This window comes from Somniosus microcephalus, chromosome 16 (genome assembly GCF_052327205.1).
Source record: "Somniosus microcephalus isolate GS21.2 chromosome 16, FLI_Smic_1.0, whole genome shotgun sequence".
Classification (NCBI taxonomy): domain Eukaryota; kingdom Metazoa; phylum Chordata; class Chondrichthyes; order Squaliformes; family Somniosidae; genus Somniosus; species Somniosus microcephalus.
The window spans coordinates 42,071,048-42,083,554 of NC_141002.1; the positions used below are offsets into that span (position 1 = coordinate 42,071,048).

General features: G+C 46.7%; 1 protein-coding gene across 4 annotated transcripts in view; it reads right to left on the reverse strand.

Annotated features, from left to right (window-relative positions):
- Nucleotides 1–12,507, reverse strand: part of fbln1 (fibulin 1) — a 250,906-nt gene that overhangs the window by 134,740 nt on the left and 103,659 nt on the right. For all 4 annotated transcript variants that reach the window (XM_086008866.1, XM_086008865.1, XM_086008864.1 and 1 more), the window contains 2 exons: nucleotides 3,001–3,129; nucleotides 492–617 (listed from right to left, as the gene is read on the reverse strand). In XM_086008866.1, the coding sequence (XP_085864992.1) occupies nucleotides 492–617; nucleotides 3,001–3,129 (255 nt within the window). The remainder of the gene's footprint in view (nucleotides 1–491; nucleotides 618–3,000; nucleotides 3,130–12,507) is intronic.

Consider the following 12,507-nt stretch of genomic DNA (forward strand, 5'->3'; position numbering starts at 1 on the left):
AAAAATACTAAAAGATAAAGACGGGCACTAATTTTGTTTTGGTGACTTGTCAGAAATGTAATGAAAGATTCACACAGGACTGGCACAGTTTCTGTGTCCATATATGGTCTCAGTGGCAGTTCCTACTTGCCTTAAACTGGATCTGTGTCTGCATGTCTGCTACAACAGAGAATGGAGTATCTGAGAGTAAGTGTAAGACAGCCTCTTCTTGTGAAAGGGGAAATATCAGTTTGGTCTTGTGATAAGGAAGTGGTATTTGGGATGCCGTTCTTGTGATTGGGATTGTAGGTTATTACTATAATGAAGGAGGTGATATTTAAGATTGTCAGTTATTACTATGATAAAGGAAGTGGTATTTGAGATTTCAGTCTGTGCTGCTTATGAGAGCTGGTATTTAGGATCGCAGGTTGTTCTGTTGATGAAAAAAAAGAAACACGTAACTGTCTTTTGTAATCAGCTAGTTATTTGTTAAACTGTGTAGAGTACAGTACCTTCACAGTTTCTCCCATCAAGTGAGAGTTTAAAGCCTTTGCTGCAGCTGCAATAGTAGGAACCCGGAGTGTTCTCACAATTGTGGGCACAGAGGCGTCCTGGGTAACGCCTGCATTCATTTTCATCTGAGACAGAAGTAGAAACAAAAACTTAGGAAGAAAGGGAACAGTAAATTTGTGAAACTGCAATAAGCGACATCTTCTTTGTACCAGCACGTTTCATAACACATGCAGGCAAAGCACAAGACAACTATACTGATAGTATTAACAGAGAAGCAAACATGGTGGAGGACCCCACTGCCTGCTGACAATGAAGCTCCTGGATGGCAAATTGCCATCTCACAAACAACTCCACCAGTCTGTCAGCCACAGTAGCAAACAGATGTGACATTGGACAGTGCCAGGAGAGGCAGGCTCACAGTTTGGGGAGGGAGCCGTTGCCTGAGCAAAGCATTTTAGGGAACAAGAGTGGGGAAAAATTGAAAAAAAGCTTTCAAAAATCAATTTAAAACATCAATCTCCCTGGACAACATGAGTTATCTAAACAAGGACTAGGTCGCAGCTGCACTGGAATCTACTAAAAGATAGTTTCACATTCAACATCCTGACTAACATGAGTCACACACATTTAAAAAGGAACTGTATTGATGAAAAAGGTTTTTGGCAAACTTTCCCTCTGATTTGCTTATGAATATATATGATGCAAAGACTTCAGTCACAGCCTAGCTCTTCTCTCACCTCAAGAAAAAGTTAGCTGAACAGAAAGAGAAAACTCCTTTGGATGTACTGTGTCACTTATGTCACACGATACACATTAGATACAGGAGAGGCAGTGATTCTTGTAAACAATCCCTTACTTGCGCTTTCTATCTCACTCCCCTCTTTCCAACTCCTCTATAAGGAACGTCACCGTAATTAAGTGTATCATTAATAAGGCCCACTCAGCACACCGCTACACATGGTGTATGTTCCAGTGCTATAACAGAGTCTGTCACCCTACAGTCTTGCAGTTTTATGTTGCAATCTAATAATAATAATAATTCAACTTTATTGTCATTGTACAATGCACAACAAAATGTGATCTTACAAGCTCCCATGAGTCCAGCACAAATAACATTAAACGTAAATAGCACTGTCCTGGGAGAAGCAAAGCCGCTGCGTCTGTGCGCGCCGCCATTCCATTTCCACCATTCCTCCTGTTCGACAATCTTCAGCCCAACGCCCGGGCCTGCTCACCAGCCGCCCCTCCCTGGGGCTCCTTTCCGTGACCTTCTGGACCTGGTCTTCCCTGATGGTCACCCCTCCAGGTACTAACCAGGCCTGGCTCTAGCTTAGCTTCCAAGCCTTGCCAGTGACCCTGTCCCTAGTCCCAGGAACAGGGATTTCTACTGATACTTTCTCACACTTCACCGGAGTTTGAATTAAAAATCAAACAGTGAAGAAAGATTTTAAAGGGGCACTACTTCATTAAAAGTTATCGGCAAACATTTTCTGTTTGGAGACCGGGACGAACTAGAAGAGCCATGTGTCCTTTTTGCTATCTGTGACTCAGTGGTAGCACTATCGCCTCTGAGTCAGAAGGTTGTAGGTTCAAGTCCCAGGGGCTTGAGCACAAAATCCAGGCTGACATTCCAGTGCAGTACTGAGGGAGAGCTGCACTATCAGAGGTGCCGCCTTACAGATGAGACATTAAAACAAGGCCCCGTCAGCCCTCTCATGTGGACATAAAAGATCCCATGGCATTATTCAAAGAATAGCAGGGGAGTTATTCCCAGTGTCCTGGCCAATATTTATCACTCAACCAACACCGCTAAAGAAACAGTTGATCTGGTCATTATCACATTGCTGTTTGTGGGACCTTGCTGTGTGCAAATTGGCTTCCGTGTTTCCTACATTACAACAGTGACTACACTACATAAAGAACTTAATTGGCTGTGAAGCGCTTTGGGATGTCCTGAGGTTGTGAAAGGCGCTATATAAATGCAAGTTTTTTCTTTCTATGGTGATCTGATATGCCAATGATATAATGGTTTTTAATTTGATTTAAAGCATCAGGTTGCATGCTTGAAAATAGCACCAGGTTTGCGCAAACATTTTTTCATAAATATGGTAAATAGATATATTCCCAACCTTTTTGTCCCTTTTGCACATTCCACCATGTCCACATGACCATCCCTTCAGATGCTATTCTTCCCCTTTCTGTCGCTATCTTGCCCTTCAGTCAGGGTCGCGGATTCATTCACTGCCACAGCATGGTCAGATTACAGGAATGGACTCACCAATTTTTCCTCATCTCTGAAATCCTGCCATGCAACAAAGCAGTAAGCACAAATATAGAATGTCCTGGCAGCCAGGCCAAGAAACACTGAAACTTACCCAGGGTTCCAATCTCAATTTGTGGTTCTCACCCCCGACTCTGAATAGGAGTCCAACTACCAGGCAGATAGTATTTCATTTGTAAAGTCTTTGAATTATAGCCTTCGCTATCCATGCAATACGCCCCACTTACCAACGCACGTCCTGGGAATGCTGTCGAAGTAGTATCCAATCTTGCACTCACAGCGAAAACTGCCGGGTAAATTCATGCAGAAATGTCCTTCGCCACAGGGATTCTGAAACCCTACACATTCATCAACCTCTGCAAGGAGAAGAAAAAGGAAAAACTTGAAACTATAAAAGGCAAATGCGAAGTTCCCATTGCTTTTGTGAGGCCTTTTTGACAAGCTACATGTAATAGCAAAAATGGACACACTTTGGTCTAAATCTTTGTCTTTAATGCAGAGCTTTGCATGCAGGAATTCAGCCACTAGCTCCATGATTTTCCAACAGATCAATTTTTTATGGATGGAAAATCAAAAGAAGCATGCACTTAAAAAAAACTGTGTGCTTTTTAAAATTTTCTTCAAACACTTTTGCTTGTAGACATTCGCATTTATTATACAACAGACGCGTGATGCCAGGTACTTTAGACTCAAAATACCACACAAAACTCTGTATCGGGAGCACTAAAGATGAAAATTTGCCCTCATATATCTAATGCAGATCGAACAAAATTCCTGTCAACCTCATAATTACACACACCCAAATTTTTTACACAAGTCCCAGTATTACTAGTTACCGTAGAATCCTAATCTACACAGCAGGTCAGAGAAGACAAAACACATTGGGGCTAAGAATGCAATGATCAGCGCTTGTAGCACTGATGTGCACCAGCTGCAGGCAACCCATGTTACCGGGGCCTCAGTCCTGAGGTCTGTTGTGCATAATGTGATGGAGCAGCACACCTGGCGCTGAAAGCCAGTGCACTAGGTTCATGAAAGCCTCAAAAATGCGAAGGAGATCTTTGCTCCATAATGTGGTCTTAGTGCATAAACAGCACTGCTGGAGCTCAATGCCCATATAAAACAGACACTTGGGGGGGGGAAATTCAGTTGTTTGCGCCTCCCGTTAGTGCCTTAAGAGGGCACCAATTGGGGCGCAAAGCAACTAGAGGCTGTGCGTGGCGATGTTTGTGCCGCTCACGAAATTAACTAGACATTTTGCGGCGGCGCTAAACACTTCCGCCACGATCTTCTGCGCTGGCAGATCGTGACGTCATTCGAGTGCGCAATGCCCCGTTAGCGCCCCGGACCGGATATTGAGTGGTGCCCCCTGCCTTACCGCCTGCCACTAGCAACGACAGGTTGAGGGGAGCGTTATGCTGTCAGAAAGGGACTGGGGAGCGCTATTTAAAGGCGACCGCTTTCTGCCTTTTTTTGTCGGTGACATTTTTGCACCACGCATTCTGAGAGAGAGAGAGAGACTTCTGGAGAGATTCAATGCTGTGTGAAGGAGTTTTGAGTACTGAGCAGCACTTGCAGGTTTATTTTTATTTGCCCTTCCTTGCTTTGCCAGCACTCTGGGGTAGCGCCTCGCTCCTCGGCATTTGCGCCTTAAGGCAGGTGTGAAGCACCTGATTTAGCGCTCCAATCACCTCCGGGGGCAATAAAAGCCAAGCTTGTTGTCGGAGGCAATAATTAGCGCCAGGCGTTGAACTTTGCGCACGGCCGATAACGGCGCCCCAAATGGGGCGATACCGAATTTTTCCCACTGGATGACTAGCTCACGCAGCCATTTTCGCTCTTGTTCCTTGAAAGGCTCCACTTGGGAGTTGCATGTTGACCCAGCGATTACATTGTTTATTTCATAGTGTCCTTGAGTTTTACAACTGCAGCTTTTCACTCCTTCTTAAATCTGTCATCTGTGGTGTTGTGTCTGTGTATAATAAGACACAGACTGCAGGAGAAATGGTACAACAGGTGTTTACTGAATGAGGGTTACTCTAGAACTAATTGTACAGATCACTACTCAGGGTTTATATACAGGTGTGGTCACTGCCGGTACTACAGTATACAGGAGCTGTAAAAAGTAGTTCTCCCCTTAAAGGTACATACATTACAATTCCTCCCCTTTTAGATTAACAGTACCATAACACTCATTTAACAATTAAATATCAAACTAATTACAATTAACACTTTTAACATGCAACATTAGCTGAAAATAGTCTATTTATAAATTCAGTCTTTGGGGAGGCTTCCTGATCCTTTCTGGATAGCGCCTTTCCCGAGTGTCTTGCTCTTGGTGCGGAGGCGATTCTGGCCCCCTATCGTCGGTTGGTTCATCCGCTTCCGATGCTACTGTTTCTGGGGTAGATGCTACCTGTACGTCGGGTTCATCACCAGGTACGTATGGGCGAGACATGGGGTTGACTCGTTCCTGTGACTCTAGGATCTGGTCAGCATGGCGTCTCACAATGTTCTCCCCAACATCCACTGTGTACATTAGTGGCCCCTGCCGTGTGCATATCGTTCCTGGTTGCCATTTTTCTGTTCGGTAGTCGCAGGCCAAGACTGGTTGCCCTACATTGAAGCTCCTTGTCGGCTTCTCATTGATGTGCTGGAATTGCTTACTCGCAACATCTCTTCGTACATTTGGTCTGAGCAAATCCAGACAAGATCTCAACCTTCGGTTAAAGAACATCATAGCCGGGGTCTGGTTGGTGACTGCATGTGTCGCATTTCTGTAGGCTAACAGGAAATTGTCCACCTTATCCTACAGTGGAATGTCGTCATCGCACATGGCCTTTACTGCTTTTTTAAAGGTTTGTACGAACCTCTCAGCCAATCCATTTGTGGCTGGATGATACGGGGCGGATGTGTAATGCCTTACCCCATTCCTTTTCATAAATCTTCGAAACTCTTCGGACACAAACTGTGGTCCGTTATCAGAGCAAATCTGCTCTGGCAAGCCGTTCCTGGCAAAAATAGTCCGTAGGACTGCAATAGTTTTCTCCGTGGTGGTGGAGGACATTTTGATGACCTCAGGCCACTTCGAGTGCGCATCCACGGCTATTAAAAACATTGCGTCCATGAATGGACCAGCAAAATCAATATGCACCCGTTGCCATGGAGATGAGGGCCACTCCCATGGGTGTAGAGGGGCATGTGGTGGTGCATTTTGGACCTTCTGGCATCATGAGCAGCTCTTTGTCAGGTCCTCGATTTGCTGATCGATCCCTGGCCACCACACATAAGCCCTAGCAAGGCTTTTCATTTTCACCCCTCCCAGATGACCTTCGTGAAGCTCATTGAGCACTCTCTCCCCTTAACTTGGGTGGAATTACCACTCGGGATCCACACATCAAGGTCCCCTGGCATACTGACAGCTGTTCTCTTCTGGATGAGAATGCTGGCAACAGTGAGTCGCCATGTGCTGGCCATCCCTTCACCGTCAAATCATATACCCGAGACAGTGTCGGGTCATTTCGGGTCTCCTTCTGTATACCAGCGTTAGTTACTGGCAAGCATTCAATTATAGTCGAATGAAATATTTCGACAGGATCCACTGCTGGTGCTTCCTCCGCAGTAGGCAGTGGCAGGTGTGATAGCTGTTGTGTATGTCCCTTTAAGGGAATAACTGGTCTCAGACTGCAGTACCGGCAGTGACCATCCCTGTATAAAAGGCCCTGGCAGGCTTCTGTAGTTTCAGTTTCCAGATTGTCTCCATTCAGTAAAGACTTGTTAAACCAACTCCTGCATTCCGTGTCTCCATTAACACACGGATTTAATACTGGCGACGAGTAAGAAACGAACTTACCTGCAACTCGGCAGCACCTCAGATGACGTTATTGAAGGTCGAAGCCAGAAAAGAAAAAAAAAATAATCCAAAGAAACTCGAGAAACGGGCGTCGACCATGGGCAACCGCCCTCCAAGTCATCGGATTGAAAACTTGCAGGGGAGACTGTCAAGAGCCAGGCTTGGTTCCCCAGTCTGTGGTTTCCCAGCTAATCTGGCTGGTGGCAGGTAGTGCACTAATCCTTCCTGGGCTGCGGCGGGCTAGAGCTCGATCGGGTGGCTCTGCAACGGGGCCGGGCAGCGAGTCGGGAAGCAAAGAGAGAGAGAGAGGGTGGAGCACACAGGGCGCGGCCGGTGCTTCGCAGCCGGGCAGCGTTCGGACCTAAGAAGAGGGAGGGAAGTGTCCCAGAGGGTCCGCTCCATGACGGGAACAGTTAAAAATACCGCGGAGAGCGGCGTTGACAGCAGCAGCAGCGGCGGGAAAGCACGGGAGGCGCCATCTTAACTCGGTGGGGAAGAAGGAAAAGCGCGGGAGGTGCCATTTTGATCCATCGGGGACGAAGGAAAAGCGCGGGAGACGCCATCTTAGATTTTCAAGATGCCAAAGACTGGCAATATCACTGCCTTCGATAATGCAATAGAAGACTGGACCACGTATGTGGAAAGAGTCGAGGTATATTGCGAGGCAAACGAAATAGCCGAGGGGAAAAAAGCATCGGTATTGCTAAATTTAATGGGCGCAAGAACGTACGGCCTATTGCGGGACCTGATTACTCCAGCCAAGCCAAAGGCGAAGAGTTTTAACGAAATTGTTGCTATCCTACAGGAACACCTAAATCCTACACCGCTGCTGATAGCAGAAAGGTTTAAATTCCACAGGAGAAATCAGCATAAAAATGAGAGCAATGCTGATTACCTTACGGAACTACGCAAGCTATCAAAGCACTGCCAGTTCGGAGCAGGACTGGCAGATACCTTACGGGACAAATTTGTCTGTGGACTCCTGAGTGAAGGAACCCAGAAGAGGTTACTCTCAGAGAAAGAGCTGATGCTAGATAAGGCTTTCAGCGTGGCAGTATCGTACGAAGCAGCAGCAAGGGGAGCTGCGGAAATACAACAAAAGCCACAGGAATACGGCACCCACGAAATGACACGGGGATTTGCAAAATGTTATCGCTGCGGCAGAACTAACCATGACCAGAAGGACTGCTGGTCCAAGGACAAAATATGCAGGCAATGCGGAAAGATGGGACACATTGCACGAGTTTGCAGGTCTGGGAAGAAGACCAACGACAACAAAAAGGCTACTAAGGAACCGTTCAGGAAAGTACAAAAGATGAAGCACAGTAGTTCCGAAGACCAGATGAGCGATAGTGAATCCGGGAACAAGAGACTAAGCTGTCTCAAACTTCACAACGTAATCGCAAAAGAGGATCACCGAACCATTTGGGTCACCCTCACGATAGCAGGGTCTCAAGTCAAAATGGAACTGGATACAGGATCAGCTCTAACCGTCATGAATCGACGAGACTACGAGCAGCTATTCTCACACATACCCTTGAGAGAGACAGCCATTGTCTTGAGGACGTATATGGGGCAAAAAGTATACCCCAGAGGAAAAATAAGGGTGCCTGTCGAATGCAAAGGCAAGAAAATACGGAAATTGTATCTCTACATTCTGCAAGATGGTGGACCACCGTTATTGGGACGTGAATGGATCAGAAAGATAAGTTTAGACTGGCACTCCATTCAGGCACTGACGGTGGCTGGTAAAAAGGATGACGACGTCACTCCTGGACGATTGTCAACAATCTTAGCTGACGCCAAAGAGGTATTTCAACAAGAACTGGGCACTCTTAAAGGCGTAACCGCCTCGATAAAAATAGAGGAGAATGCGATTCCCAAGTTTTTCAAAGCAAGACCGGTACCATATGCAATTCGCCCAGCCGTCGAGGCAGAGCTGGAGAATCTGGAGAATGCAGGCGTGTTATCTAAGGTAGACTGGAGCGAGTGGGCGACACCCATCGTTCCTGTCATGAAGAAAACGTTAAACAATAAGTCTGAGGAGCCAAGGAAGGTTCGCATCTGTGGGGACTTCAAGGTGACAGTGAACCCAGTCCTTCACACAGTACAATATCCTCTTCCAAGGATAGAAGATATCTTCGCCTCACTATCCGGAGGGAAGCGTTTTACAAAAATTGACCTAGCGCAAGCATATTTGCAGATGGAGGTTGAAGAATCCTCTAGGAAGTATCTCACGATAAACACTCACAAAGGTCTTTATCAGTATAATCGACTGGTATTCGGAGTAGCATCAGCTCCGGCGATATGGCAAAGAGCGATGGAACAAGTCCTGCAAGGGATTCCGAGGACTCAGTGTTACTTGGACGACATCCTAGTGACAGGTGAAGATGACAGTGAACACCTTGCCAACCTAGAGCAGGTGCTCACTAGACTACGTGAACATGGGCTACGAGCCAATCGCCCCAAGTGCGAGTTTTTTAAGAAACAGATATTGTATTGTGGCCACGTGATTGATGAAGAGGGGTTGCATAAGTCCCCTGACAAAATTGAAGTGGTAGTTAAGGCTCCAGCGCCTGAAAATGTGTCACAACTGTGGTCATTCCTCGGATTGGTGAATTACTTCCATAAGTTTTTGCCGAATTTGTCCACAATTCTGCATCCACTGAACGCCCTACTACGAACGGGAGTAGCATGGAAATGGAGCAATGAATGTAAGCGGGCCTTTCAGAAGAGTAAGGACCTAATCACTTCAAGAGAAGTATTGCCTCACTACAACCCATCACTACCGATAAGACTGGCGTGTGATGCGTCTCCCTACGGCATTGGGGCGGTACTGTCACATAAATTCCTTGATGGTTCTGAGAGGCCGATAGCTTTTGCGTCACGCTCGTTAACTTCAGCCGAGCGTAAGTACGCCCAGATTGACAGAGAGGCCCTCAGCCTGGTGTGGGGGGTGAAGAAGTTCAATCACTACCTGCACGGTCAGAAATTTACTCTACTAACTGATCATCAACCTCTCGTCTCCATTTTCAACCCTCAGAAGAGCGTACCGATAATGACGGCACAACGGCTACAGAGGTGGTCCCTTTTCCTAGGGGCACACCAATATGACATCGAGTACAAAGAAACTAAACAGCATGGGAATGCTGATGGATTGTCGCGCCTACCGTTGCCGACGGTGGAAGAAGAACTGGCAGTGGATCCAGTGGAGTTATTCCACTCGACTATTGTCGAATGTCTCCCTGTGACGAATGCAAACATAGGAAAGGAAACACGAAATGACCCGACACTCTCCTGGGTCTATGATTTAACGGTGAAGGGATGGCCAGCACATGGCGAACCACTGCTGCCAGCATTCTCGCCGAGAAGAGAACAGCTGTCAGTGTGCAGAGGAACCTTGATGTGTGGATCCAGAGTAGTAATTCCACCCAAATTGAAGGATAGAGTGCTCAATGACCTTCATGAGGGTCATCTGGGAGGGGTAAAAATGAAGAACTTAGCCAGAGCGTTTGTGTGGTGGCCGGGAATCGATAGAGAAATCGAAGAGATGACCAAGAGCTGTACAGGATGCCAGAAGGTCCAAAACGCCCCACCACAAGCCCCTCTACATCCATGGGAGTGGCCCTCATCTCCATGGCAAAGGGTGCACATTGATTTTGCTGGTCCCTTTATGGACTCGATGTTTTTAATTGCGGTGGATGCATATTCAAAGTGGCCAGAGGTAATAAAAATGTCCTCAACCACCACAGAAAAAACTGTCACAGTCTTACAAACCATATTCGCCAGGAATGGGCTGCCTGAACAGATTTGCTCTGACAATGGACCACAGTTTGTGTCTGAAGAGTTCCGGAGGTTCTTAAAGAACAATGGTGTTAAGCATTACACATCCGCCCCATATCATCCAGCCACTAATGGATTGGCCGAGAGGTTTGTTCAAACATTCAAGAAGGCTATCAAGGCAATGTGTAATGAAGATATACCCCTACAACACAAGGTGGATAACTTCTTGTTTGCCTACCGGAATGCGACACATGCGGTTACCAACCATACTCCAGCCATGATGTTCTTCAATCGAAGACTACGATGCCGCTTGGATTTGGTTAAGCCAAACGTCAGAAGAGATGTGGAGAACAGGCAGTTTCAGAATATGAATGAAAGGCCGACCAGGAGTTTAAAGATAGGTCAACCAGTTTTGGCCCGGGACTACCGCACAGAGAAATGGCAGCCAGGAACGATCTGTACACGGCAAGGACCTCTAATGTATACCGTGGACATTGGAGAAAGCATTGTAAGACGCCATGCTGACCAGATTCTAGAGTCACTGGAAAACCTGAACTCCACACCACGATCTGATACACCTGGCGATGAAACCGAAGTACCAATTGCATCTACCGCAGAATCGGTGATATTGGAAGCAGACGAACCAAACAACGACATTGATCCCGACTCAACCTTGCCAGAAGAACCTGATATCCCAAAGAGGCGTTATCCAGACAGAATCAGGAAGCCTCCTCAAAGACTGAACTTATAATTGCTTAACTTCAACTAATGTATCTAGCAACCGTAATTGTAATTGTAATTAGTTATTATTTAGTTGTTAAATGAATGTTATGTACTGTTTATCTAAAAGGGGAGGAATTGTTGTGTATGTCCCTTTAAGGGAATAACTGGTCTCAGACTGCAGTACCGGCAGTGACCATCCCTGTATAAAAAACCCTGGCAGGCTTCTGTAGTTTCAGTTTCCAGATTGTCTCCATTCAGTAAAGACTTGTTAAACCAACTCCTGCATTCCGTGTCTCCATTAACACACGGATTTAATAATAGCCCATCAGCGTTTCCATGCTGTTTCGTGCCATTATACTCGATTTCATATTGGTGCGCCCCTAGAGAAAGGGACCATCTTTGTAGCCGTTGCGCAGTCATCACCGGAACGCCCTTCTTTGGATTAAAGATGGAGACAAGTAGTTGGTGGTCAGTCAGCAAGGTGAACTTCTGCCCGTGCAGATAGTGATTGAACTTTTTCACTCCCCACACTCGGCTGAGGGCCTCCCTGTCAATCTGGGCGTAGTTACGCTCGGCTGAGGTTAGTGACCGAGACGCAAAGGCTACTGGCCTCTCCGAGCCGTCCGGGAATTTGTGCGACAGCACCGCTCCAATGCCATACGGTGATGCATCACACGCCAACCGAATTGGTAGTGCTGGGTTGAAATGAGCCAACACCTCTTTTGATGTGATCAATGCTTTGCTCTTCTGGAAAGCTCGTTTACATTCGTCACTCCACTTCCATGGTACCCCCGTTTGCAGTAGGGTGTTCAGTGGGTGTAGTACGGTAGACAAATTCGGCAAGAACTTATGGTAGTAGTTCACCAGCCCGAGGAACGCCCTCAGTTGTGACACATTTTCCGGTGCTGGAGCCTTGACTACTGCCTCAATCTTTTCAGGGGACTTATGTAACCCCTCTTTATCAATAACGTGGCCACAATACGAGATCTGCTTCTGGAAAAACTCGCATTTGTGGCGATTAGCTCGGAGCCCATATTCCTTCAATCTAGTGAGCACCTGCTCCAGGTTGGCGAGGTGATCACTGTCATTTTTGCCCGTGACCAGGATGTCATCCAAATAACACTGGGTCCCTGGAATCCCTTGCAGGACTTGTTCCATTGCCCTTTGCCAAATAGCCGGAGCTGATGCTACCCCGAACACCAGCCGGTTGTATTGGTAGAGACTTTTATGAGTGTTGATCGTGAGGTACTGTTTCGAGGCTTCTTCTACCTCCATTTGCAGGTACGCCTGGGCCAGATCAATCTTAGTGAAGCGTTTCCCTCCAGATAGCGAGGCGAAAATATCTTCAATCCGCAGAAGCGGATATTGTACAGTG